Source organism: Molossus molossus, unplaced genomic scaffold (assembly GCF_014108415.1).
Source record: "Molossus molossus isolate mMolMol1 unplaced genomic scaffold, mMolMol1.p scaffold_m16_p_1, whole genome shotgun sequence".
Lineage (NCBI taxonomy): Eukaryota > Metazoa > Chordata > Mammalia > Chiroptera > Molossidae > Molossus > Molossus molossus.
In genome coordinates, this window is record NW_023425344.1 from 121,396,107 (window position 1) to 121,423,044 (window position 26,938).

Sequence of the window (26,938 nt, forward strand, 5' to 3'; positions counted from 1 at the left end):
CAGATTTGTTGTTAGACTGATGAACCTCAAAGGGAAGGGGGGAGGGAGGGTGGGAATGAAAGAAACCAAAGAACTTCTGTGCATATATGCATAACCAATGGACACTGACAATAGTGTGGGGAAGGCAGAAGGGAGAAGGGACTGGGGAGGAGGGGGTTAATGGGGAAAAAATGGGGAGATATTTGTAATACATTCAATAATAAAAAAAGAGTTTAAAAAAAAAAAAGGAAATCCCTTCCGTAGATTACTTAGTGGTCAGAAGGTGTAAAACATAACCACAATACAAAGGTCTGGCTGTCACAGCAATTGCAGCCTCACTAAAGTATGACAACCAGATATTGGCTACCTTCTACTCTTGACATGATGTAGTTTGCAGTACAGAGCACCATCTAGGAGGTGTCCTTGAATATATGTAGCCAGCCCAGTTGGTGTGGCTCAGTGGATGAGCGTTGACCCATGCACCAGGAGGTCGCCAGTTCAATTCCCAGTCAGGCACATGCCCAGACTGTGGGCCCGATCCCCAGTGTGGGGCATGCAGGAGGCAGCCAATCGAAGTTCTCTCTCATCAATGTTTCTCTCTCTCTCTCTCTCTCTCTCTCTCTCTCTCTCTCTCTCTCCCTTCCTCTCTCTCTCAAATCAATTAAAAAAAATTTTTTTTTTTTTAAATAATATATGTAGCCAAGCCTTTAGATCTGATTCCAAGTGTGCAGGAAAAACTTGAAAGAGGCACAAGTTAATGATGTCTAAGGAGCCATTCAAACGAATCCAGAATGTGATGGGGCATCTCAAAGGACAACTGGCCTGGGCTTGTCAGAAAGATCAGGATCATGGAAATGAAGATGGGGGTTGGGAAGGTGATCCCATCTAGATTAAAAATGATTATAAACAGACATATATCCCCAGTTTTGCACAGTGGCAGTATCACGGCCAATAAGGGTTATCCAAGGCACAATTATTGCTAATTGAAAACTTTTCCCAATACTCTGCCATGATGACTTGAAATATAGTCAGCACTGGCAATTTTTTACTGTCTTTACGGAAACAGAAAAAGAAAAAGATATGATCCTTGATTGGATTGAACAAACAGCTGTAAAAGACATTTTGGAAGCAGTTAGGGAAATCTGAATGTGACTAGGTTTTAGATGATATTAAGAAGTCATAGTTAATTTTATTACATACGATAAAGGCAGAGATATTCAGCCAATGTGCCACAACACACTGGCATGCTGCAAGAATTTTTAAAGCATGCAATACCTATTTAGTCAGAGGCACTGACCTCTTTTCCCCTAGGTTGTCAAATTAAAAAATGACAACAGCCCTGGCCAGTTTGATTCAGGTTAGAGTGTCTGCCTGCGGACCAGAGAGACTGGGGTTTGGTTCCCACTAAGGGCATGTACCTGGGTTGCAGTTTGTCCCAGCCCTGGTTAGGGTTGTGTGGATGGCGACCAGTCAATGTGTGTGTGTCTCTCTCTTCCTCTCGCTCTGAAGATAAATGCAAAAAAAAAAAAAATTGTATTTCTCCATAATTTTTTCTTACCTAGAAATGGGGGTGAGTAACTTAAATACCAAATCAGTATTTGAAAGAAATGTGCATAAGGCATGTTGTATAAGTGGGTTTGGGAGTGAGATTTGGTACTAACTACAAATGAATATATATATATATTTTAGTTACATAAATTTAAACTGGCAGACATTCAAACCTGAGTGATTAGGATTTTTATATGTGGCCAGCCTGGACTTCTGGTGGATTTTCCTCCAGCAACGATTTACCCTAGTCATAGTTGCAAAGTGACCAATTGTTTTGTTTGCTTTTTTGATAAAAAAAAAAAATCCGCCCCCTCCCCCAACACACACACACACACACACACACACACACACTAAAACCCCACACATTTTTGGCTTCTGGACTTTCAAAATACATATATTTCCCTGACTTTTTTGTTGGTGGGGGTGGGGGTGGGACGTGGGGGGTGAGGGAAGAGATGACATAAGAGACTGAACCCAGAAGTGTAGGGTGGCAAAAGAGCCTTGTGGGAGAGTCTAGGGTGAAGCTGGCTGGGGCCAGTGCCTGACTCAGCGATGGAGTGATACATACGGATTGGGGAGGGGAGATCTTCAGGTTTTCCCAGCAATAACTCACCTCTTCTCTGCTCACTAAAGGAAGATCTTGTTGACTTGGAATTATGGGGGAAATTGATGGAGCCCCATCTGTTACCGTCTCTGCACAGGGTTATGTCCAGAGCACCTGCTTGCAGGTCAGGAATAGGGTTTCAGGGCCAGTTAAGGAGAAATCCTTCAACCCACCAGTGCATCCAAAATGGAGGGGAAGCTTCACCTACAGGTAGGGTTTTCACAAGCAGCATTTTTATCTCCTGTCTTCTGACATCTGAGCTACAAGCTCTAAACCCAGCCTGTATTATAGCCGGCAAGTTATTTTTATTTCAAATGTTTGGTATTGTGTACTCAGTCACCTTTCTGTGTGGTTTGCATTTTCAATGTTGTAAATTTGACTTGGTCAGTATTTCCATTAAAATATCAGGGCTAATATTGTGTATATATATTTTTTTTACTAATGATATTATAGACAACTCCCTGTAAATCCTAGAAGGGGGTCGGGGGAAGGCTGCCAACTGACTACTAGAGTAACATGAAAATGAAATTAGAGGTGCCTCTGGCATTATGTCTTCTCAACTCTTTAGTCCTATGTGGTGAAATATAGTGTTCTACTGGATTTTGAATGCTATGACTAACATGCCATCTCAAATCAAATTCTTAACAGTTTCTGGTGATGACTACCATTCATAATACATAAAATAGGTAGTAGAGGAAGCTGAGGTTACTGGGGTACAAAGCCGTCCCTAATTAACACCATGTCCCTTCCTGGCGGCCCCAGCTCTTTCCCGGGTTTTCGAAGGAGCCAGAGGCCGGGCTGGCACTGGAGTGCTGAGAGATTCCCACTTGCTGCTGCCCAGGTCCAGTGATCCGCTTCTGATATGTCTAACGGTCCCCTCTGTCCTGGAGCTTTCAGAGGATCTAAACGTCAAACTTCCCATTTTATTTAGGGATATTCCAAGTGGCCCATCAGTCCAGATGAGCTAGAGGAGAGCCCCTGAAGCGCTTCTTTCAGTGCCCCGCTCTAAGCTCAGGGCAGCTGGGCTCCGAGAGCCTCGGTGGGGTAGGAAGAGGCTCGCGCTGCAGGAAGGCGCTGTGGTCCGCAGGAACCTTTACTTCCGGGCAGCCCCGGAAACCGGAAGAGCGCAGGGCGTGCGGCAATGGCGGCGGCCGTGGTCCCGGCCCTGAAGCACTGGCGTACTACGCTGGAGCGGGCGGAGAAATTCGTGTCGCCAGTCTACTCTAGCCACGACTGTAACCTCCGCAGCAGGTGTGGCCCCTTATTTCGCTGGCTGGCATCTCCCATGCACCTCAGCCTTCCTCTCTGTGGGTGAACCCACACTGCAGTAACCTGGACTGATGGATCGAGTACCCGTTCTCTGTGGACAGGGTGTGGGCCGGGAGGAGGGAGCGGGCAGGCTGTGCTGTGGGACAGCCCTCTCTCCAAAGAGGATTGAGGGACCGTGCATTCCACCTGCCAGTGTGCCCATTGGCCTCAAACGCGCGCCCACTGGCCCCTCCTGCCCAGGCTTTACAGGGACAGCTGCCCAGTGGCCGGGCTTTCCAGTTTCTTGACGCCTGAGAGGCTCCCCTACCAGGAGGCAATCCAGCAGGACTTCTGCCCAGCGCAAGTCGGGGACAGCTTTGGACCCACGTGGGTAAAGCCCAGAAACAGGGCGGGGCCAGCGGGCCAAAGGAAGTCCCCCCTACCCCCACCTTGGGCTGGCTCTCTTCTAAGAAGGGTCACACCTCCATTGTCTGCCCCTGGTTCCTCAAATTTCTTGAAAGAGTTCGTTTTTTTCCCTTTTCTCCCAGTCCCTGGAGCCCCCTTAGGAAAGATACTCCAGGACAGATCACAGATCCCTGACTTCTCTGCCTCTTTCCTTAATCTTGCTGCACACACCTTGATCCTCTCTTGTTGGTCAAATCTGAATACCTTATGATGCATAGACAAACCTCAAGCCCCTACTGACTCAGTCCAAGGAAGTACTATTTCAAAAGGACAAGGCTTCCACACTGAGGCCCATCTAAGTGGCTCTCTTGCAGATGGTGGACCTGCTGGTTCCGGGTGGAGCTGACCATCCCAGAGGCATGGGTGGGTCAGGAAGTTCATTTTCGCTGGGAAAGTGATGGAGAGGGCATGGTGTGGCGTGATGGGGAACCAGTTCAGGTAAGAAGTCTTGCTTTAGGCCTAGGGACAGGCATGGCCACATTTCAGCTCTAGTCTCTGGAGAAGCCCTAACTGAGGGGCTCTGTTTGCAGAGTGGTATCAGGATTTCAGGACTGGGGAGGTTGCCGCTTGGGCGGCCCCTGTGGTTGGCTCACAACGTAATTAGTGCTAAACCAACTCTGTAGCTGATTGCCCATCTTCTCATTCTGGGCTGAATATGGTTACTGACCAAGTACAATAATAGTAAGTACAGCAGATCCATTTATTAACCCTCTTGCTAGGTGCCAGACTCGTGGCTTTGCAGACCACAACTCTTGATTTTTAGTATTTAATAAACAAGTTTTTTATTATGTGTAATATATATATTATTGGGGGGAAACTTTCAGATATCTGTCTCTATTACCCCATCCCAGTTCCCCAAATATAACCATCAAGTGTCTTATTTATGCATCTAACAATATCTTTATAATACTATGTGGTTGATCTTTATAACTGTTTGCAGATTAAGAAGCTGAGGTATGTAGAGGTTAGTTCAATTGTTCAGTTTGCACAGCTTCTATTCCAATTAGACTTTCAGTCTCAGGGTAGGACGGTTGTCCTACCTGTATAACAAAAGCCCTCCATTGGCTAGCAGATATCTCCTGAATGCTCTCTTTGGGCCAGGCCCAATGCTAATCACTGGGGGTATAGCAGAAAATGAGACAAACCTGTCCCTGACTTTCCCTTCAGGTACTTATTCAGGGGTACAGAGGCCACCAGAAGCCACACCCAGGTTTTCTGACACCTGCCCAAGACCCTTCCCATAAGACGTGGGGCTTTTCTACTGGTGCCATTGGTGGTGATGGCATTGACTGCCATGAGGGTTGGGGCATCTACCAGAGGTCCGATTTATCAATCTTGGCCTTGCCTGGGGGAGCGAAGCCAAAGCTGGGGACTGAGTGGAGGGTATTAGATTCCCTCAGCTTATACTTCATTTGAACAACCTTAGGCCCTGTTTCTTTCACTTCACTCCCACCAGGGTTTGACCAAAGAAGGGGAGAAGACCAGCTATGTCCTGACTGAGAGACTAGGGGAAGGAGACCCCCGGAGGTGAGTGAGTCCTTGTGTGCTGATTGACCAAGGCTGTAGGGAAGACGACAACAGTGGGGGAGGACACAGTGGGAGCTGAGGCCCAGAATGATCTTGGAAACACCCACTCCCAACAACACAACCATCTTCAAATTTCAATGTTTGTTTTTAAGTGCAGGATTTTCTTTTTTCTGGCTATAAAAATGTTTGCCGCCTTGTGGTAAATACAGAAAAGTTAACAAAGAAATAAATATCTCCCATCATCCCACTACCTAGAGATGACCACTATTGACATCTCAACATTCATCTCAGGAATTCTTCCAGGTCTAGTTTTTACTAGTTTAGGTTACATTTCCTTGATATTTGTATCCTGAATTTTTCATTCCATGTTACAGCGTGAACATACATGACACCATTAAAAACACTTTATTAGACATTACGGTTTAACGTTATAATATTTATTGAACACTGTGTCTGATGCTGCCAGACACTGGACCTGTGATGGTGAGTAATGTGGTCCTCTGCATCAAGGGGACTCATACATACTTACACAGTTACAAAACGGATGAGAGAAAACCCTGGGAGCTCAATGTGAGAACTGTTCCAGGCTTAGGAGAGGGGTGGGAGGAGGGTCAGGGAGGGCTTCCCCAAAGAAGTCATGTTTCGTCTCTAAAGACTGAGTAGAACAGCACCATAGCCCAATGTGCTGCTCCAAAGAATAGCCCGCCCTGTGTTGGCTGATGGATCTTTACTCTGGGACTTCCAAAAATGTTTTTTTGTTTTAATTTATCTTCATTGTTGAAAGTATTACAGATGTTCCTTCTCCCCCCCCCCCCCCATTGACCCGCTCCTCCCTGCTCCTACCCACCCACTCCTGCCTTCCCCACACTATTGTCTGTGTCCACTGGTTATGCATATATCCATCTAAGTTTTTTGGTTTATCTCTTCCTGCATCACCACCCCCTTTCCCTTTCTGTACCTATGAGTCTGCTTCTGTTCTGCTTGTTCATTTGGTTTGTAGATTCAGTTGTTAGATATGTATTGCCATTTTATTGTTCATATTTTTGACATTTTTATTCAACAAAATCCTTCAACATTTCACATAATACTGGGTTGGTGGGGATAAACTTCTTTAGCTTTTTTTTTTTTCTGGGAAGCTCATTATATGTCCATCCATTCTTAATGATAGCTTTGCAGAATAGAGTGATCTTGGTTGTAGGTCCTTGCTTTTCATCATTTTGAATATTTCTTGCCACTCCCTTCTGGCCTGCAAAATTTCTTTTGAGAAATCTGAGCCCTGGCCAGTTTGGCTCAGCGGTTAGAGCGTTGGCCTGTGGACCAGAGAGTCCCGGTTCGGTTTCCGCTAAGGGCACATACTTTGGTTGCAGTTTGTCCACGGCCCCGGTTGGGATTGTATGGGTGGAGACCAGTCGATGTGTTTCTCTCACATCGCGCGCGCACTTTTCTCTCTCTCTCTCTCTCTCCCCCCCCCCCCACCTCTCTCCCTCCCACTCTATCTGAAGATGAATGCAAAAATGTCCTCGGGTGAGGATAAATAAATAAATTTAAAAAAAGAAATCAACTGACAGTCTTATTGGGAGCTCCCTTGCAGGTAACTATCTGCTTTTCTCTTGCTGCTTTTAAGGTTATCTCTTTGGCCCAGCTGGTGTGGCTCACTGAATGAACATCAAACCATGCACCAAGAGGTCGCCAGTTCTATTCCCAGTAGGGCACATGCCCAGGTTGTGGGCCAAATCCCCAGTGGGGGGCATGCAGGAGGCAGCCAATTGATGTTCTCTCTCATCGATATTTCTATCTCTCCCTCTCCCTTTCTCTCTCTCTAAAATCAATAAAGAAAAAAATTTTTTTTTCTAAAGATTTGTATTTTAATTATAATGTGTCTTTGTGTGAGCTTCTTTGGGTTCATCTTGTTTGGGACTCTCTTTGCTTCCTCGACTTGTATATCTGTTTCCTTCACCAACTTAAGGAAGTTTTTTGGTCATCATTTTTTCAAATAGGTTTTCAATTTCTTCTCTCTCTCTTCTCCTCTGGCACCCCCATGATCGAATGTTGGCACACCTGAAGTTGTCCCAGAGACTCCTTACACTATCCTCATTTTGGGGTTTTTTTGTTTGTTTGTTTTGCTGTTCTGATTGGGTGGTTTTTACTTCCTTATATTCTAAATTGATGGTTTGATTCTCAGCTTCACCTACTCTATTGTTGATACCCTGTAAGTTATTTTTTATTTTAGTTAGTGCATTCTTCATTTCTGACTGGTCCTTTATTATGCTCTTGAGGGCCTCTAGACCTCTAGACTAATTTCCTTTAGCATCCTTATAGCCAGTGTTTGGAACTCTGTATCTGTTAGATTGCTTATCTCCATTTGTTTAGTTCTTTTCCTGGAGTTTTGTTCTGTTCTTTCATTTGGGACATGTTTCTTTGTCTCCTCATTTTGGCTGCCTCCCTGTGTTTGTTTCAATGTATGAGGTAGAGTTGTTACATCTCCTAGGCTTGATAGGGTGCCTTATTGTAGTAGGTGTCCTGTAGTGTCCAGTGGCACAGCCTCCCTGATCACCCCAGCTTAGTACTTGAGGTGCACCCCCTCCGTGGACTGTGCACCCATCTGTTGTAATTGAGTGTTGATTGCTGTTGACACGTCACTGGGAGGGATTTAGTCAGGCTGATCAGCTGTAAGGACAGGCTGTACCCACTAACCACTGACCTCTGACGACCTTGGGGGATGAGCTGTGCAGGGGCCTACCACACAGAGCTAAACTTACTTCCATAGGTCTCTGGTACCCACCAAATGCACCCCATGAGTGTGTTGCTTGTGGAGGTGGTTGGGTCATGGTGCTTAGACGTGTCTGAAGCTATCCACTGGGTGTGCTGGCTCTGGGGCCTTCCAGGAGGCTCAGACCAAGGCCAGCCACTGCCTGTGTTCTACCCAGGACCACCAGGCATAGGCTCCAAAGTGATCTGCAGATGGCTGCTTCTTGTGCTGGACTTGGAGGTGCTCAGGCAAGGCTAAGCTGGGAACTAAGGCCAGATGCTGCTTATTTGAAAGATTTTAGGAAAATCCAAAGCATGAGCCAAGACAGGTCATTCCAATGGTAATGCCACTGGAAACAGCATTAGGGTAGGCCCTAAAGTGGGGTGGGGCAGGGCCTCAGGGAATCAGAATGGGGAAAACAGTTTGAGCCAGGTTGCTGGAGTCCCATATGGTGTGGTTCTGCTATCCCGGTGGTGGGAAGGGCACACCAAAGGAACAAAGGCCTCCATCAGCACAGCTGTCTGGGAGAAAGCTGCCTGTCCAGCGCTCGCCCAGATGGCAAACAACTCAGTTCTTCCCTGTATGTCTCTGGTGCCTTTCAAACTGCTTCCCCCATGCTGGAGCTCAGAGGGGGCGAGTTTGAGTAAGTCTGTGTGTGTACCCTCTAAGAGGAGGAGCTGCCTGGGACTCTAGCAGCCTCAGCTTCCCTCAGCCTCAATGACTGCTGGTTTTTACAGCCAGAAGTTATGGGGGCTTCTCTTCCTGGCACTGGAATCCTGAGCTGGGGGGGCCTGGTGTGGAACAGGGACTGCTTGCTTTTCAGGGAGGGCCTTCACAGCTGAGGTATCTTTCCCGGTTTTTATCCACCACAAGTGGATGTGGGACCAGCCCTTCCCTGCCTCTGCCCCTCCTACCAGTCTTGATGTGGCCTCTTCTTTAATTTCATAGTTGTAGGACTTTCATTCAGCTTGATTTCAGGTGGTTCTGAATGATGTTTGTTCTGTTCTTTATCTGTAATTTTTATGTGGTTGTGGGAGGAGACAAATATTGCGTTTACCCTACACCACATCTTGACTGGAAGTCTTTTGTTGTTGTTTTGTTACTTCTCACTTGAGGATATTTTTCCCTTGATTTTTAGAGATAGTGGAAGGGAGAGGGAGGGATGGAGAGAAAGAGAGGGAGAGAAGGAAGGGAGAAAGGAGGGAGGGAGGGAGGGAGGAAAGGAAGGGAAGGGAAGGGAAGGGAAGGGAAGGGAAGGGAAGGGAAGGGAAGGGAAGGGAAGGGAAGGGAAGGGAAGGGAAGGGAAGGGACAAGGAAACAATGTGAGAGAGACACACCTGCACGGACCTGGACCTGTGCCAGGGTTTGAACCTGCAACCCAGGTATGTGCCCTTGACTGGGAATTAAACCCGAGAGCCTTCGGTGCGTGGGCCGATGCTAACCACTGAACCACACTGGCCAGGGCCAGACATGCTTTTAATCTGCAAAGACAGTTCTGAGACCACGGCAGTGCTGTGTAAAGATAGCTTTTGGAACAAATGGCTAAACAGCAGCATTACACAGTTTTGAGCCGCTTGTTCTTACGTACCGTAGTAGAGCTCTCATCATCACTATATGGGTTCAGGCTGGTGCTTCTGTCACTCTCTCATACTTGAACTTGATATACTGTGGTATCCTGGGGTTGAATGGGGAGGGGTCATCTGGATGCTTCGGTCTTCCCTCCCTAAGCCCCAGAGGTCTTTGCTAGTCCCTTGGCCTAAGAGTGCTTCCCTATGTTTGTAGCCTGACCCTCTATGTGGAAGTCGCCTGCAGTGGGCTCCTGGGGGCGGGGAAGGGCACCATGATCGCAGCCCCAGACCCAGAGAAGATGTTCCAGGTGAGCCGGGCTGAGCTGGCCTTGTTCCACCAGGATGTCCACAAGCTCCTGGTGGATCTGGAGCTGTTGCTGGGCATGGCCAAGGTACTTGATACCCCACCCCACCTGGCCACTCTCTAGAACTGTAGGCAGGTTATTTCTTGGGTCAGATAATTGGGACTCTGGGAATGCAGAATGGGGGGGTGTTTCTGCCTGCCCTAGAGTTGATAGGGTTTCTCTGTGTAAAGGGGAGGAGGGAAACAGTGCTGAGCAGGGGGAACAGCAGGGCCAAAGAGTTGGATATAGGGAAAAGCTCTGTTGAGAACCCTTGGAAGACCAGCCAGGGCCTAGTTTTGGAGACTTTGCTTGAGATGGCAATTAAGAGACAGAATTCTGCTGCAGGGCCTCGGGGAAGACAACCAGCGCAGCTTCCAGGCCCTATACACAGCCAACCAGATTGTGAATGTTTGTGACCCTGCCCAGCCCGAAACCTTCCTGATGGCCCAGGATCTGGCCTCCAAGTTCTTTGGCCAACGTGGAGGTGAAAGCCAACATACTATCCATGCCATGGGGCACTGCCACATTGATACAGGTAGGGGGGTGGGCATCTACCTGGGTTGGCTGGAGGGAGGCAGGAGTGACCTTGAAGCCCTGCCTGTGCCCTGGAAGCAGTGTAATCCTCAGCAGGTTCTTGCCCCTCTTGGGCCTCAGTCATCTCCATTTATAAAAGGGGGCAAGGGAACTAGACTCTGGGCTTTGCTAGGTGTAGCTTCATTTATTCTTTCAACAAAATCTGATGCCCCGTGTGAACCCATGCTAGATACTGAAGGGTAGGGTTATAGAGACTGATGATCACAAAATAGACACAGTTGGGACCAAGAGAGGGGAAATATAGGGGTGCTGGAGAGCCCAGAAGAAGCACTTAACCCAGCTGGGTTGAGGGAATTCAAGAGAGGCTTTGTGGAGGGGTGACTGAGCTGAGTAAGAATGAGTGAGTTTGACAGGGTGTTCAAGTCGTAAGAGGTGGAGGAGTGATGTGGCAGTAATAGGGATGGGGGCTAATGCACAGGGGAAGTTTTCTGAGGAGGGTTAGAGGTTCCATTCTGAACCTGATGAGTGTGCATTGTCTGTGAGGCTTATAGGAAATCCACATTTTTTCTAACAAGCTCCCCAAGCTGTTAATTCTGATGCAGCTCAAGTTTCTGGACCACAGAATAAGGGCTTTCTTTGCTGTGCCAAGGCGTGGGGTGGAGAGTGGGGGCTCTGGGTTGGTAAGGAAGGACAGGCTATAGTGCTTTGTGTAGGATGGCTGACCAGGCAAGGTCCATCTTGGGGAGCTGTGCCCTCTGTTCTGAGATATCCATCAGTGTGTGTTACTGAAAGGGTTAACTCTTGCTGCTGCTTATAGGATCCTTTCTGAGGGTGTCTAAACCTCAAGGGTGAGGCTATTTCAGGGTCTGGGACTTCTATTTTCTGACCTGTAAAACTGACTAGGTAGCCCTGGTGGCCTCTCTGTCCCACCCCCTACTCCCACCTAGCAGGAGTGGTTTGAAGTGGTAGCTCAGGAGGGGTGCCACAGGGCTTTGCAGGGAATGGGGCCTGGAATGAGAGGAGGGCCAGGAAGACCCTAGAGGCCCAGGCTGGGCCTGGTCAGGGTGCTGGGGGACAGGGGTGAGTCTGGAGGTCTGTGTGGAGCTGGGGACCTTGCTGCTTTCCCTCCACTCTCTGCGCCCCTCTCCATCTAGCCTGGCTTTGGCCCTTCAAAGAGACAGTGCGGAAATGTGCCCGGAGCTGGGTAACAGCTGTGCAGCTCATGGAACGGAACCCCGAGTTCATCTTTGTCTGCTCCCAGGTCAGAGGGACAGCCATATGGGGACACCAGATGCCCAACAGATCCAAGAGTGAGGTTCTGAGGGCCTCCCCAGCCTGAGGGGCAGGGCTCTTCCCCACCCTCAGCTGCCCACTGTGCCCCAGATACTTGGCCCTGAGCGGGGTTCTTGTCACGCCTGGGGCAACTTCTGCCCCATCTGCCTCACAGGCGCAGCAGCTGGAGTGGGTAAAGAACCAGTACCCTGGCCTGTATTCCCGGCTCCAGGAGTTTGCCTGCCGTGGGCAGTTTGTGCCCGTGGGGGGCACCTGGGTGGAAATGGTAAGTGCAGTCTGCACATCCTCAGCCTAGGGCCACTCTGTCATGGGCTTCCCTCTTTGGCTTTCTACAGGCCCTTCACAACCCCTCTGTTGCAGTGCTTATTAGTCCTTGGAATGTCAAGGCCTGGGACCCGCAAGGGGGAGGAGAGTCTCAAGCAGTGACAGGTTGTCTGCATGACCCAGCCCAGAAGCTCCCCTCCAGCAGATAAAGTTGGGTCTAAAGCCAGAAGAGAGACACTTCCTGGTTGCTAGCCATAACCCCTGGGTCAGAGCTATGGCTTCTCCTGAGGGGTGGGGTTGGCCCGAGCCTCTTCCCCATCTGGTGCTGACATTGGCCGACTCCTTCTTCCCTCACTGCCAGGATGGGAACCTCCCCAGTGGAGAGGCCATGGTGAGGCAGTTTCTACAGGGCCAGAACTTCTTCCTGCAGGAGTTTGGGAAGATGTGCTCAGAGGTAGGCTGGGAGCTGCTACACCTTCAGGCAGATAGGGTGGAGCTTGACCTGGAGAGATGAGGGGCTGAGACTGGGGCTGTTCTGCCAAGAGTCCTGGTTCCTGTGCCTTAGAGGCCCTTTTCCTGCAGTTCTGGCTACCAGACTCGTTTGGCTACTCAGCACAGCTTCCCCAGATTATGTGCAACTGTGGCATCAGGCACTTCCTGACCCAAAAACTGAGCTGGAACTTGGTGAACTCATTTCCGGTGAGCAGACCCCAGGGGCTCATGTTAGAGTGGGCCTGGGTCCCTCCTGGACAGATTACCCGGCCCCACCCAGATAGAGGGGTTGCCTCCTCCAGGGTCACACAAGGGGCAGGGCAGGACTAGAAGGTCCAACTCTGCCTCAGCCCTGACACTAGCCTCTCTCTCTTCTGCCTGTCTGCCCGCAGCACCATACTTTTTTCTGGGAAGGTCTAGATGGCTCCTGTGTGCTGGCCCACTTCCCACCTGGTGACTCATATGGTATGGAAGGCAGTGTGGAGGAGGTGAGAGGACACCTAGTGGCCAAGGTGGGGGCAGGGAGGTAGGAGAGGGCTGTGTCCTGTCTTAGACTGAACCATGCTGACCTGCTTCTGTCTGTCCAGGTGCTAAAGACTGTGGCCAAAAACCGGGACAAAGGGCGGACCAACCACAGTGCCTTCCTCTTCGGCTTTGGGGATGGGGGCGGTGGTCCCACCCAGACCATGGTGGACCGCTTGAAGCGGCTGTGCAATACAGATGGGCTGCCCAGGTCAGGCCTGGCCCACTGGCAGCCCTCACTGAGCTGCTCATTTAGCCCTTGCTTGAAGTCCTTTCTGCGCAAACATTTGGCCCAACCCCTCCACTGGGCCTGTTTTGCTCCAATCCTGGTCCATGGGCTCCTCCCAACTTCTATTTTGGGGGTGAGGTGGGAGAAATCTGAAGATGGGAAGGGGCTTAAACTCACCAGAGACAGAGAACTCTCCTAGGGTTTCCAGAGCTAGTTTTATGTAGACAGGGCGCATTCTAGGGGTGGCTTCTTTCTTTGGGGGCTAGATCTCTTGTCTGCTCTGGAATGGATGAAGGGTGAGCCATCCCCCCCCCCCCCCCGAGCTGGGAGACCCAAACTTGCAGTCTTCCTCAGGGTGCAGTTGTCTTCTCCTGGGCAACTCTTCTCGGCGTTGGAGAGCGACTCGGGGCAGCTGTGCACATGGGTCGGGGAGCTCTTCCTGGAGCTGCATAATGGCACCTACACTACTCATGCCCAGGTCAGGAGATAGTCACTCAGCAGAGCAGGGAAAGTATGCCCTTGATCTGTAGAGGGTCAGTGAAGGAGACAGGACAGAACCCACCCAGGTCTGTGGGATGAGGCTTTTTTTTTATCCTCACCCAAGGACATTTTTCCAGTTTTTGTTCAGGTAGAGTGGGAGGGAGAGAGAGGAACAGAGAGAGAAACATTGATGTGAAAGGAACACATCGAGTGGCTGCCACCCGCACGACCGACCAGGGCCAGGGACAAACTGCAACCGAGGTATGTGCCCTTAGCGGGAACCAAACCCGGGTCTCTCTGGACCGCAGGCCGACGCTCCAACTGCTGAGCCAAACCGGCCAGGGCAGGAGGCTTGTTCTTTACGGAGCTGAGAGAAGTGCAAGAGTCAGGTGGGTCAGGAGCCTGGAGGAGGCTTGAGCTGAGGGAGGTGGGTATTTAGGGACATGTCACCCACAAGAGGCATTATCTGGGAGGCCCTGAGGAGCCACCAGGGGGGTTCTAAGCCAGGGAGGGCTTTGGAAGGTCTTCTGGGATGCTTGAACAGACTTTAGATTCACCCTCCTCGCTGGCTTGGACTCAGATCAAGAAGGGGAATCGGGAGTGTGAGCGCATCTTGCATGACGTGGAGCTGCTCAGCAGTCTGGCCCTGGTCCGAAGTGCCCAGTTTCTATACCCAGCAGCCCAGCTGCAGGACCTCTGGAGGTCAGCCTGGCTCTGCCCCCTGTCACCCACCTGACTTCACCCGACACCTCTGTGGCTGCCCCTCCCAGCCTTCATTCTTTCCACCCTTCTGGCCTTCCCCATCCCTGGCCCTTGGTCCCTGTAGGCTCCTGCTCCTGAATCAGTTCCATGATGTGGTGACTGGAAGCTGCATTCAGCTGGTGGCAGAGGAAGCCATGTGCCACTATGAAGGTTAGGCTGAGAACATTTCCGCTGCTGTCTTCAACACCCAGGGCTGAGCCCAGAGTGTCACCTGTGGGACTCTCAGGTCATCCCAGACCCATTGCCCACTCGTGAGCAATCAGTTTCTCCTCAGACATTCGTTCCCATGGCAACACACTACTCAACACTGCAGCTGCAGCCCTGTGTGCTGGGGAGCCAGGTCCTGAGGGCCTTCTCATTGTCAACACACTTCCTTGGAAGCGCACTGAAGTGTTGGCCCTGCCCAGGCCTGGCGGGACCCACAGCCTAGGTATGAGCTGGGGAGAGGGGTTGCTACTGCAACAGGAGGGATGGAGGCCAGACCAAGAGCTGGGGTCACTGCCCTGGGGATCTCTGCCCTGGGGTGCTCCAGACTGAAGAGTAGCTATAGTAGTATATCCTGTGTGCGCGGCCACCCCACCCCACCCCTTGCTCCCCTGTCATCCCTCCTGGAAGTTCCGGGAGGCTGCACTGATGCCCAGGCCTCATCCCCAGCCCTGGTGACAGTGCCCAGCATGGGTTATGCTCCTGCTCCTGCCCTAACCTCACTGCAGCTCCTGCTTCCCCAGCAGCCTGTGTTTGTTGTGCGAGAGGTGAGTGCTGGCATGTCCAGGTTGGGCAGAACTGTCCTGGAACATCCTTAACAACATGGGGGTTCTCAGCTCCCCAGACTTGTGCAAGTGGTGAGGCAGGGCTGGGGGGGGGGGGGTGCGGGGGGAGGCTATTGGTTGTGGGAAGCCCCTACCAACTCAGTTTCAAGGCCCCTTTCTGCCAAGACTGATGGTTCTGTGACTCTGGACAACGGTATCATCCGGGTGAAGCTTGACCCGACAGGCCGCCTGACATCCCTGGTGCTGGTGGCCTCTGACAGGTGCCAGCCCCTTACTGTTCTCTCCCAGTATCTGACAGGAGGATCCCAGACTCTGTTCCCTCTGTCCCCTGGCCACAGACAGCACTGTGCCCAGCAGCCCACCAGTGGCCCTGGGCTGGGACCCACTCATGTAGCAGGGCAGGCTGGGCTGGAGAGACCCCTGTTCCCTGGGCCTACTTACCCTGCCCCCACCCCACCTTGAGCATCTGGAGAGACCAAGGTCATACAGTTGTAAAGCACCAATCCCCATCTCCTTCCAGGGAGGCTATTGCTGAGGGTGCTGTAGGAAACCAGTTTGTGCTGTTTGATGATGTCCCCCTGTACTGGGACGCGTGGGACGTCATGGATTACCATCTGGAGACAAGGTGCGGGTGGGAAGGTTTGGGTAGGAATGAGCATACAGGCCTATGAGGCCCCTCCGTCAGCTGGCCCTGTCTCAGCGCCTCCCACCCCTACCCCCCAGGAAGCCAGTGCTGGGCCAGGCAGGGACCCTGGCAGTAGGCACTGAGGGCGGTGTGCGGGGCAGCGCTTGGTTCCTGCTGCAGATCAGCCCCAACAGTCGGCTCAGCCAGGAGGTTGTACTGGACGTCGGCTGCCCCTATGTCCGATTCCATACTGAGGTAGCAGGGAGTAGGGTGGTGGCTGTCTTCCCTAGGTGTGGCTAGTAAGAAAGGGCCACCCCAAGGCCTGTCTCCCCCCCACACACACACACAAACCCCTTTCCCTTCACCCCAGGTACACTGGCACGAAGACCACAAGTTCCTGAAGGTGGAGTTCCCTGCCCGTGTTCGGAGCCCTCAGGCTACCTATGAGGTTCAGTTCGGGCACCTGCAGCGGCCTACCCATCAAAACACCTCTTGGGACTGGGCTCGATTTGAGGTCTGACATGGGTGGGGTGGGAGGTTTGGGTTCTCCCTGGGTGGGGAGAGACTATTTGTATAGAATGGGGTGGGGTGAAGAGGAGGAGCAATGTTTGCTGGTTTCTAACATGTGTGCCAAGCAGTGTGCTAAATGCTTTATGTTTAGTTTGTTACTCGTGCCCATTTGCTGGGCTAAGTACTGTTCTTCCCATTTCACAGATGAGGAACTGAAGCATAGACAATTTGGGTGGTGTGTCAGGGCCTCCTATTGTGAGAGCTGGAACTCAATCCTGGGGTTCCGGAGCTTGCCTTCACTTTAGTGAGGGGAGTAAAAGGAGGTGACAGGGCCACCAGGTGGGTCTGGGATGTGCTCTCCAGGTATGGGCCCACCGCTGGATGGACCTGTCGGAGCACGGCTTTGGGCTGGCCCTGCTCAATGACTGCAAGTACGGGGCATCGGTTCGGGGCAGCGTCCTCAGTCTCTCACTGTGAGTGGTGTGCCAGCCAGGCCTGGGGCCAGCAGAGGGGTGTGGGTCTTCCCGGGCGAAAACTACAGCCTGGCCTATTCCCTCCTTTCCCGAAGCTTGCGGGCACCTAAGGCCCCCGATGCCACTGCTGACATGGGGCGCCACGAGTTTACATATGCGTTGATGCCACACAAAGGTGAGTGCTACCTTGCCCCTTCTCTTCAAACCTCGGTTTTTCCAAGTCAGTGGGGAAAACTGCTGCCCTATGCCCCTATCTCCTTTTGCACCACTCGCCCCTTTCCGGCCTCTGCCCAGGCTCTTTCCAGGACGCCGGTGTTATCCAAGCAGCCTACAGCCTCAATTTCCCACTGTTGGTTCTGCCCACCCCAGGCCAGGTGCCCATGGCTACCTGGAGTGCCTTCTCTGTGTCCTCCCCAGCTGTGGTGCTGGAGACCGTCAAGCAGGCAAGGAGTGGGGTGGCGTGGGTCTGGGTGGGGTCCGCCCTTGGCCCTGCCCACCGCCCACTTCCCTCTTCAGGCGGAGAGCACCCCCCAGGGCCGCACACTGGTGCTCAGGCTGTACGAGGCCCATGGCAGCCACGTAGACTGTTGGCTGCGCACGTCACTTCCAGTTCAGGAGGCTGTCCTGTGAGTAGGGTGCAGGGTGAGGGTGGGAGCCCTAACCTCGCGGGATCCTCATGGCCCCTCCTGTTCTACAGCTGTGACCTCCTAGAGCGTCGAGACCCTGCTGGCCATCTGCCCTTTAGGGACGCCCGCCTGAAGCTCACCTTTTCTCCCTTCCAAGTGCAGTCTCTGTTGGTCGTGCTGCAAGCCCCACTGAATTGAGATCTTGAGTATGGGGATTGTTTGGGGAAGGCCTTGGGGGCTACCTTCCTGGCCCAAAGCAAGGATGAGTCACCTCTTGAACAATAAAATCTTGGTTCAGGAACCCTGCTGGTATCTCCTACTGTCTCCCCTTAGGGCCCCACCCTTTGAGGGAAGAAAGCTTTTTCCCGGGCATTTGGGGGCAGGGGCAAAATCTAAAGTGATCCTGTATGTGCAGCAGGGTCTGGAATGCAGCCCCCATGAAAGAATGGGGATATGATCACAAGAGAGATAAGGAGGTCCTTCCCTGTGTCAGCAGGCAGAGGACCTGGGTCTGGGTGGGTTCCAGCTGGTGAAAGGGAGTACTGACTAGTCTGGGCCAGGTTAGGGAGCAAACCACAGGCCCTGAGGAATCCTGGACTGGAGGAGCTGTGGAGCCTGGGCTGCCTGGGGCCAGTATTTCTGCTCCACTTCTGAGGGGCTGTCCCTGCAAAATCAGATGATCATCCTCTGAGAGCCAGGGTCTTGAGGACTGGGATGGGGCTCAGTTTGCCTTGCTGAGGAGGTGGCCTCTTACACTCAGGGCCAGGCAACAGGCTTGCTAATATGGCCATCCTAGACTTTCTGTAGCCAGCCCAGAAGTTTATTAATTTATATTTTTAAAAATACAGCATTTTTCACATGGGATTTAAAAATGGGTACAATTAAAAACACCCTACTTTTGTAGGGAACAGCCACAGGCATCTAGCCTCCTTCACCTACTGCCTGCTTCTAGGAAGCCACACAGACACCCAGATCCAGGGTAAGGCAGTGGGAAGGGGTAGATGCAAGCAAGGAGATCCTCCTGCTAGGAGGCTGAGGTCTCCTCAGGCTCCAGAGGTGGGGTATCAGTCTTGATCTTTTGAGGTCTGCAGCAGCCTGGAGGGAAGACAGGTGAGATGGACCCCAGGTTGAGGACTGCCCTGACAACCTTCCTCCAGCCTTTGTCCACATGGAACTCCTGCCCATGCTGCCATTCATTTCTTCAGGAAAGCCCCTTTTGGTGGTGCCCCTTCCATCTCAGAGGATGATGCTGAGGAAGGCCCACCTGAGTTTGCCCATTGCCTCCTCCTCTTCCCTTTCTCAGTGACTCGGGGGACTTTTGGATCCTGTTGGAAGCTGGTCCCCTCAGGCTGCTGGGCTGCTCTTTGCTCAGGAAGGCCTTTCCATGCCATTCTTGTCAGTGAAGAGGTCTTGCTTGGGGGTGGAGTGTCCTGGGTAGAGGAGAGACATGTTCCTGAGGTGCTCAAGAGCAGTTCAGAGGTTGGTTAGAACCCAGCATTGCCCTCGTTGTCCACAGAAGGCAGCTATTCACAAGCCAGGCTTGGGAGGTGCAGCCAGGGTAGGGGAGAGTGCAGGGAGGAGTCAGGAGCAGGGAGCCATACCTCCATTCTCTCCTCAGGACCCCGCTGTGTTCCCTTGGATTTCTTCTGATGGGACTTGCCTCCTGAAGAATACTGATGCTGGGGTTGTGAGGTCCTATGGCCATGGGCCCTTTCTCCAGACTCCTGCTCTTCCACTCTGGGCTGACTCCCAGGGGTGGAGTGGGGACCGGGGACTGATGTAACCCTTGCTGCCAACTCGTCCTTTCTGCTCTTAGTTTAGTATATTAGGAGTACCTTACCTTTGGGTGCCAGAGGTCCAGGATCCCCCTAAAATGGTACAGGGAGAATTCAGGAATAAGCCTGGTTGGGGCAGGGGTTGTTTTTCCTTGGGAAGGCAGGACTCACACCTATCTTTCCAGATTAGTGTAGTTTCTCCCCTAGGAAGCCTCTCTTACTGTCCATTCCCTGCCAGGTCAGAGCCAACATCAAGGCCACCCTGCCTTGGGCTGCTCTACTAGCTGGGACCCTGGGACTCAGAGGAGGGGAGGGGCATAGCATAGGGAAGGCTTAGACCTTCAGGAACAGTGTGACACTGGGAGGCCTAGATAGAGACCCCATCTCCTGTCTGGCTGTGATCCCAGGGCTCTACCACACCCATGTCTTTGATATCTGTTTGCCCTCGTGAGCATTAGGGCCCGAACCTGGAACCAGATGGTGCGGCCGTGCCGGTCCCGCAGGGAGCTCATGCCCACCATGCCATAGCACTGTAGCCAGGCTCGAAAGGCTGCAAAGTCCTCCTCGCCGCTCTCTTGCCCGTAGCCTTTGCCCCCTGTGGACAGAGGAGCCAGGCAGAGGTCAGAGGGCAGAGTTAGGCTGGGAGGTGGGAAAGCCTGGTGGGCCGAGTCAGGGGCCAAGGCTCTCCCTTGTCCAGCTGTGTGACCTCCGGCTGGTGTCTTCCCCTCTTTGGGCCATGGCTTGCCCATCCTGGAGTGGAGTTAATAATCATTGCCCTGCCTGCCTCATAAGCAGCCTGGAGGACAGACAGATGCCTGACAAGTGAGGAGGCCCCGTCCATTTAGCAACAACTAGGTTTACAAACTTCCATTCCCCAGGCAGGGAACCAGGCCCAGATATGGGTAGCAACTGTCCCGGGGTTATTCGATATGCCAGTGCAGAGGTAGTTGGCTATCTTTTCCTCCCAGGCCTCACCCAGCTGGACCACTTCCTTGGGCACTGAGTGGCACAGCTCCAGCAGGTCTGGGTTCTGCAGCTTGGCTTTGATCTTCTGGCTCAAGGTCAGCTCTGGGCTCTGGAGAAGGGGCATGGACAGGGCCTGGCTGTCAGCGTGAGGCAGCTGACCCCACCAGGAGCAGACCTCTGAGCTTGACAGGACTCAGAGATAGTTCATCCACCTCCTCCCCAATGCACACACACACACTAGAGAGAAGGAAAAACTAAGGACCTGCTTGGGTTACGCTGGACCTAGCCCATACCCTGTCAGCCCTTGCTGGTAGGTGTGTGTGCCTTCCACCCCCGTGCTCTCACCGGCCTGTGCTGCTTCAGCGCCTCCAGAACATTGCGGGCCTTCTCGAAGGGAGGTATCCTCAGCCTGCGATGGGATAGAAAGAGGGAGCCATGCTAAGCAGTGGGGAATGTGGGCATCCAGCCTACCTCAGCCCTGCCTGCTGACCTGTATAGAATCTCTGCCCGCAGATAGTTGCCAATGCCATTGAAGAACCTCTGGTCCAGGAGGGCCTCGCAGATGGGCCGGTCAAAGACCTTGTCTGCTAGGTTTCGTAACACATTTTTCCTGGAGGGACACAATTTGGCACATGAGACCCATTCTGTCCTTTAACCCCCACACCTTGCCATGTGATGGGAGAGAGGAGCTGGGAGAACCTGTTCCTAGGTGCAAGGGGAATGAAATTGGGAGTCCCAGTTCCCCTTTTCCAAGCCTCAGTGCTATTTTGGCAGTGGGGAACTTCAGTTTTCCTGTCTGTTAAATGAGAACAATAAGGGATTTTTATCATTACACAAGGTGAAAAATTCCAGTCAAAAGCAGTGAGTTCAAGGGGACACACAAGAGTCTCTCTGTATCTGTTGTGTGTATGCCACCAGAGTATCTTAGACTCCAGACATTTTTGAGAGCAAGGTGATCACAGAACCTCAGATGTGCCTGCAGTCTGGAGCCCCTGTCTAGGAATTTTGGATGGTTAGATAAGAAGAGTTGACATTGACGACCCAATTCTTCTCAAGACCTAAAGATTTAAGGAGGTTGGTACTAGCTCTGTGCAGCAGGTGTATGTGGGCATGTCCTAGCTAGTGAGAGCCCCAGCAGCCCTACCCCATCTCCAAGGGCTATGGATCTCTCCTCACCACTGTGAAGAGGAAATACATCTTGTTTGTGGAAAAGGGTCATGGCAAGACTGATTCAGTGCTGGGCTGAGAAGCATATGAAATAGGGGACCAAGAGGCAGAGTTTTGGGGTAAAGGTAAGTGGAAAGTTAGCCTGGGTGACCAGCACCTTGAGGGGAGCAGAACCCCACAGTCTCTCCAGCTATAGGACCAAGAAAACAACTGAGATGCTCATTGTGTGAGAGAAACTTCAGAGTCAGCTGGCAAAGAGTTAACCTGTGGCATGACTGACTCCCCAGGAGAGGTGAGGAGGAGGAATCCAAGACCACAGATGTTTCCCTGGGGGTGCACTTGGGGTCATGCCTGGGAAGGCCAGGAGTCAACTGTCTTCTGTGGTGCCAGACATGCCCTGACCCACTCCAATGGGCAGCTAAGTCTCCTAAGGGTCAAACGAAGGTGGGCCGTTCCTGAAGAAGGGAGGACCCACCGAATGCGTTCCAGGCCTTTGTGTCTGTGATTCTGGTCAATATGAATACTTCTCTAGAGCTTTGCATGCCTGGCTCTCAAGTAGGTTACCTCCTAGAGTGCCTTTTACTAATGCCCACCCCCAGCCCCCTGGCCAAAAGTCATTCTCTCCCTCTTGGATTTTCAAGAATGTGTCTATTTTGTTTCTTTGTCCCTTCTGCCCTGCCTGAATTTCAGCTCTGTGGGAGCAGGGATCACATCCATCTTGATCACTGCTGTACCCCCAACACCTACAATAGGGCCTGGCACAAAGCAGAGACTCATATAAATTTTCATTTTAGAGAAAGGGAAGAAGCTGACACTGCCATCTGATGTGGCCTAAGACCATGGGACACAGACCAATGGGCAGGCAGAATGTGGGAGACCATAAAACCTGACTCAAGAAACCATGTCATTAGGCAGTTCCTTCCCCACCACCTTGAAACATTTCCTTCCTGCTCAGCCTCCCTTTTATGTTGTTAAAACCCCCCACCTTTCTTCTTAGCCTCCTGAGGGTACCAAGTACTGTGGGGGCTGATCTAACCTCAGCTCTCACAGTAACTGGTTATGTCCTCAGAGCATGCCTACCTATTCACCTCTTGCCCCCACCTCTTCCCATATCAGTTTTGGGTTTTCATACCCATTAGCTCAGGGAGCTGTCCCCAGGAACTACTCTGTCTTGGTCTACAGAGGAAGGGACAGAGGCTCAGAAGGGGCTGGGACTTGCCCCTCATTGGCCGACAAGGCACTCACAGAGCCAGGCCCAGAGCCCACAGTTGTGCTCATCATACATGTGGCTGGGCCTACCTACCTGAATTGTTCATACTCCAGCAAGACGCATGGCCCACGGCCTGGCTGCCACTCGCCCCCAAGGTCCCAGTGGCCAAAGCGCCTGATGTCCACAAAGCAGAGGGCGAGTTGGGGACCAGGATGAGCTGTGTAAAAACGCAAATGGGCATGTGGTGGTAGCGCATCGCTGGGTGCCAGCTGGAAGGAGCCAGACATGCCAAAGTGGAAGATGAGGGCCAGTGGTTCTCGTGGGGGCTGGGCTCCAGGCAGGGGGCTCAGTGTCAAGCGAAGCTCCTTGCCACGGGCTGAGGCTGAGATATAGTAGGCACTGCTCTCAAAGGGTACCTCTGGGTTGCGGCTGACTGGTGACTTCTCCACATGCCCACCAAACACCAGCCCCCTGCATGCCTGGTTCACAAAGTGGCTGGCCAGATGCAGCTCTGGGCCCTCAGGCATTCTGTGCCAGGAAAGGGCAGGCCCTGTGGGAGTAGGATGACTGCAAGTTAGATCAGGTGTGCACATTGTGAGGTAGGATTTATCACCACCATTTTACAGAGGGAGGATCCTGAGGATCAGAGGGGACCATGACAGCTGGGTTTGGCAGAAAATTCTGCTGGCCTGGCCACAGCTCTGGCTGGGTCCCTACCTGAAAATGCTGGAAAAGCCCAGGGCACTGGGGGACTCAGGCTTGGAAAGCATGAGTGCCTTGTTAACACCTTGGACAATGGGCTTCCATGAACTCTTGCTGCTTTTAGGATAAAGTCCAGATCCTTGCTGGGCCCACGCTTTCATCTCATTTCTTCCCAAGCTCCCCATCACTCGCTTGCTCGAAGCCCACTGCTCTTCCTATCCCCAAGCCTTTGCCCTCGTAATCCCCTCAGTCTGGGACCTCTTGAGCCGCCCTCCCTGACCACCCTTCCAAAGTAGTCTCCCTCCAGACACACATTTTCTTTTCTTCGTGGCACTCCCAAATCTGAAACTGTCTTATTGTCTGTTGTCTGCCACTACCTCCACTTCCTCTCCAGTGGAAGCTCAGCTTCTTCACCACCCCAACGCTCAGAACCGATCTCACTTGTTGCCACGATCGCTAAGGGGATGAGCCTGGCCCGACCGGGGATTTGGGAGCTGGAAAAACGAATGCTCAGAGGTTCAGCTGGCAGTGAGGACCGGAGCAAGGACAGGAGAGGATGCAGGTATCTAGGTAGTCTAGGCCAGGAATGTCTTCCCGAGCTCCAGGCCAACGTCCAGGACAGAACACGACACGCCCAGGTCAGCGCTCAGGTCGTAGGGGAACCCACTCCACCTCTTTTCCCTACACCTGGCGGAGGAAGGGAGCTTGCCGCTCCCCTCTCCCCCGAGATGCGGCGGGATCGAAGGCGCAGGTGTGGTCAGGCCGAGGGGACGTTTCAGCCAGGGCAGACGCCTCTCCCCTCCCCCACCCTCGCGCCGTCCGGGACCTGGTACCGAAAAGGCTTCGCTCTGAGGGGAAATGAAGGTGAAGATTCCTGATTTTACTACGGGCGAGCACTCGATGGCCGGTTCCCCCAATCCTCACCACTCATCCCCCGCTACCTGTCCTCAGCACACCCTAGCTCCCTTCCTCCTCAAGGCTGCCAAATCCCATCCTCTCTTCAGCCTGCGGTACACACCCTGGAGCCCGTCCGGCTCCCCGGGGTACTTGCGCGCCTCGCCCTTCTGGCCAACCTGCAACCACTAAGGGGTTAAAGTCACGGGCAGAGCCGCGCTGAACCAAGAGCAAGCCGGGACCTGTGGTTGCTGCTCCAGCGCCCTCTGGGAAATGTAGTTCCTCGGGCGGGGGCCCAGGCCTTGGGTTGGGGACGCTGAACTAGGGTGTCTGGGATATGGGGAAGGCTTTGGGGCGGTCACCTGGGGTGTTAGGGTGGCGCCCGCGGGATCCGGGGTCAGGTTCCAGGTCCCGCGTCGCAGCTGTCTCTGTGGCCGGGGAAGTCGCCAGGCTAGTGACAGGGTCGGTACTCCCAGCCTGAAACAACCACCATGTCCCAAAGCAGAGGCTCCTGCCAGATGTACGCAAAGAGAGAGCAGGTGCGCGATAAAGGCAGGCCCTGGGGACCCTGTGGTGGCCCTAAGTATCAACGCACAGTCACACATAACTTAGAAACATCATTACCCCCTGCGGGTGAGAAGTGCAGCCAAGCAACAAAAAACAGGCAAGAAGCAGAAGCCACATCAGATGGTTCTGTGGGGGGTCTCTGCAGTGACATCTAGGCTGAGACCTCAGACTAGCCAACAAAGTGGGAACAAGACACATCCTAGGGGGAATCGGAGCCATAAGACCATGGCTGTGGGCAAGAGCAGCAAGATACTGAATGCAACACATTGACTACAGGATGAGGTACACCTGCAAGATGGTTCTATCTTCATTGGCACCTTCAAGGCTTTCAGCAAGCATATGAATTTGATCCAATGTGATTGCAATGAATTCAAGAAGATCAAGCTAAAGAACTCAAGCAGAAAGAGAAGTGAGTCCTTGATCTGGAGCAGCTTCAAGGGAAGAACCTGGTCTCAATGACAGTAGAGGGACCTTCTCCCAAAGATACTGGCATTGCCCTAGTGCCACTTGCTGGAGCTGCTGGGGACCCAGAGATCCATAGGACTGCTGGCAGAGGAACCCTAACTGGTGTCCCCACGCCTCTGCACGACTTGTTAGGCCAGTCCATGGAGTTGGTGGGCCATACCAACTCTGCAAGTAAGAGGCACTGTTGCAGCTGCTGCCACTGCCAGTGTTTCAGGGAGCCCACCTCAGTATATACCTGCCCATGGGGTTCCCCCCCACCTATGGGCCAAGGGGCACCCCTCAGGCATGATGGTTCCATCTCCTGGTATGTGGCCCCCAATGGGTATCCCCCCTGGAGGAGGAACTTCAATGGGCACGTACCCTCCAGGAATGCAGCCCTTTCCCCCAGGGATGTGAGGACTTTTTGACCCTTGGCCAGAGAGTAATGGAAGTAGCTCCACAGAGGCATAGGCCCAGTTCCCCAAGGCCATGTTGGTCACAGACCTGTTTGTTACGCTGTTGGAATTTCACCAGATTGTTTACTTGCCCTTCAGGGCCCCTTCCCCAGAGAATGTGCCCACCAAGGCCCTAGACTCATCTTGGCCCTCCTCAGCTCTGTTTCCCAAAAGATTGTACACAGTCCTTTTACTTCCTCGTGGCCTGTGAGACAAATTTATGATAAACTTTTAATAACTTTTAATAAAATTTATAATAAACTTTATTTTTTACAAAATAAAGACAACATGCCAGTTGGAAGGAATGACCAGTACAAAGGCCTGGAGGAAGAAAAGTAATTGGCTCATTGAAAGAAGGCCTGTGTGTCTGCCCTGGCTGGTTTGGCTCAGCGGTTAGAGCGTCGGCCCACGGACCAGAGAGACCAGGGTTTCGTCCCGCTAAGGGCACGTACCTCAGTTGCAGTTTGTCCCCGGCCCCGGTTGGGTGGCAACCACTCGGTGTGTCTCTCTCATGTCGATGTTTCTCTCTCTTTCTCCCTCTCTCCCTCCACTTCTATCTGAAGATAAATGCAAAAATCTCCTTGGGTGAGGATAAAATAAAAAGAAGAAAGAAAGAGGGCCTGTGTGGCTGAAGTGTAACAGAGAGTGCTGGGAGGTGAGGACAGACAGAAGCAAATTCAGGTCAGGTCAGGCCTCAGGAGGCCTCTGTAAGTAGTTCTCATTTCATCCTAAGTGTGCCTGACCCATAGTCATGATTTGCCTTCTTCATACTAGGACTTCTGCCTCGTCCTTTCATCTATTAATTCATTTATTTTGGCAGAAGTATTTTAAAGTAAATTAGACAAATTACGACATTTCATCCCTAATACTTCAGCATGCATCTCTTAAAAGCAATTTCCTACAAAGCCACAATACATTTTTATCCAGTGATTTTCAACCCTTTTCATCTCATGGCACACATAACTGTCTACTTAAATTCTTCAGCACACCAAAAAATGTATTTTTGCCAATCTGACCGAAATATAGGTATAATTTTGAGTCATTCACATTGGATTGTTGTCATTTTTAAATTTTTATCCTCACTGGAGGACATTTTTTTTTTTTTTTTTTTTTTTTTTGCATTTATCTTCAGAGCGAGAGGAAGAG

The 26,938-nt window shown here is 52.1% G+C and overlaps 2 protein-coding genes and 2 pseudogenes across 16 annotated transcripts; 3 read left to right on the forward strand and 1 right to left on the reverse strand.

The window, feature by feature from the left end:
- Positions 1–901: 901 nt before the first annotated feature.
- On the forward strand, positions 902–1,052 carry LOC118621032 (annotated as a pseudogene).
- Positions 1,053–2,598: 1,546 nt separating this feature from the next.
- Positions 2,599–17,906, forward strand: LOC118642691 (alpha-mannosidase 2C1). 10 transcript variants are annotated; one of them, XM_036280655.1, is made up of 26 exons: positions 2,600–3,382; positions 3,641–3,766; positions 4,159–4,282; positions 5,301–5,371; positions 9,903–10,080; positions 10,378–10,567; positions 11,721–11,827; positions 12,014–12,124; positions 12,485–12,577; positions 12,706–12,822; positions 13,008–13,103; positions 13,203–13,348; positions 13,721–13,844; positions 14,427–14,548; positions 14,673–14,758; positions 14,883–15,038; positions 15,250–15,360; positions 15,506–15,638; positions 15,899–16,003; positions 16,102–16,258; positions 16,374–16,517; positions 16,877–16,986; positions 17,082–17,161; positions 17,281–17,429; positions 17,503–17,612; positions 17,684–17,906. In XM_036280655.1, the coding sequence occupies exons 1-26, from the start codon at positions 3,273–3,275 to the stop codon at positions 17,808–17,810; spliced, it is 3,183 nt and encodes a 1,060-aa protein (XP_036136548.1). In that variant the 5' UTR covers positions 2,600–3,272; the 3' UTR covers positions 17,811–17,906. The 10 variants fall into 10 exon arrangements, 7 of the variants coding, with proteins under 7 accessions (XP_036136519.1, XP_036136501.1, XP_036136493.1 ...); XM_036280633.1 differs by having other exon boundaries at positions 15,263–15,360; positions 15,544–15,638; XM_036280626.1 differs by lacking the exon at positions 13,721–13,844 and adding an exon at positions 14,155–14,235 and having other exon boundaries at positions 2,599–3,382; positions 14,427–14,758; positions 15,263–15,360; positions 15,544–15,638; positions 17,356–17,429.
- Positions 17,907–18,425: 519 nt separating this feature from the next.
- Positions 18,426–24,506, reverse strand: LOC118642743 (endonuclease 8-like 1). Of its 6 annotated transcripts, none has more exons than XM_036280685.1 (10): positions 24,451–24,506; positions 22,824–23,280; positions 20,844–20,963; positions 20,699–20,762; positions 20,363–20,462; positions 19,855–19,982; positions 19,453–19,480; positions 19,214–19,275; positions 18,877–19,042; positions 18,426–18,707 (listed from the first exon to the last, which is right to left on the reverse strand). In XM_036280685.1, exons 2-10 carry the CDS (start codon positions 23,255–23,257, stop codon positions 18,637–18,639), a joined length of 1,173 nt encoding a protein of 390 aa, XP_036136578.1. In that variant the 5' UTR covers positions 23,258–23,280; positions 24,451–24,506; the 3' UTR covers positions 18,426–18,636. The 6 variants fall into 6 exon arrangements, with proteins under 6 accessions (XP_036136578.1, XP_036136586.1, XP_036136569.1 ...); XM_036280693.1 differs by lacking the exon at positions 24,451–24,506 and adding an exon at positions 23,874–24,141; XM_036280676.1 differs by lacking the exon at positions 24,451–24,506 and having other exon boundaries at positions 22,824–24,141.
- Positions 24,507–25,118: 612 nt separating this feature from the next.
- Positions 25,119–25,754, forward strand: LOC118637573 (annotated as a pseudogene).
- Positions 25,755–26,938: the final 1,184 nt, after the last annotated feature.

Coding starts and splice junctions, on each gene's coding strand:
- LOC118642691 (XM_036280600.1), top strand. CDS start 3,273: ATGGCGGCGGCCGTGGTCCCGGCCCTGAAGCACTGGCGTACTACGCTG. Junction 13,349..14,154: donor AATACAGATGGGCTGCCCAG/GTCAGGCCTGGC, acceptor TCTGGACCGCAG/GCCGACGCTCCAACTGCTGA. Junction 16,518..16,876: donor GGGACTGGGCTCGATTTGAG/GTCTGACATGGG, acceptor TGTGCTCTCCAG/GTATGGGCCCACCGCTGGAT.
- LOC118642743 (XM_036280676.1), bottom strand. CDS start 23,323: ATGTGCACACCTGATCTAACTTGCAGTCATCCTACTCCCACAGGGCCT. Junction 20,964..22,823: donor CTGGAGTATGAACAATTCAG/GTAGGTAGGCCC, acceptor GTGTCCCTCCAG/GAAAAATGTGTTACGAAACC. Junction 20,463..20,698: donor CGCTGAAGCAGCACAGGCCG/GTGAGAGCACGG, acceptor CCCCTTCTCCAG/AGCCCAGAGCTGACCTTGAG.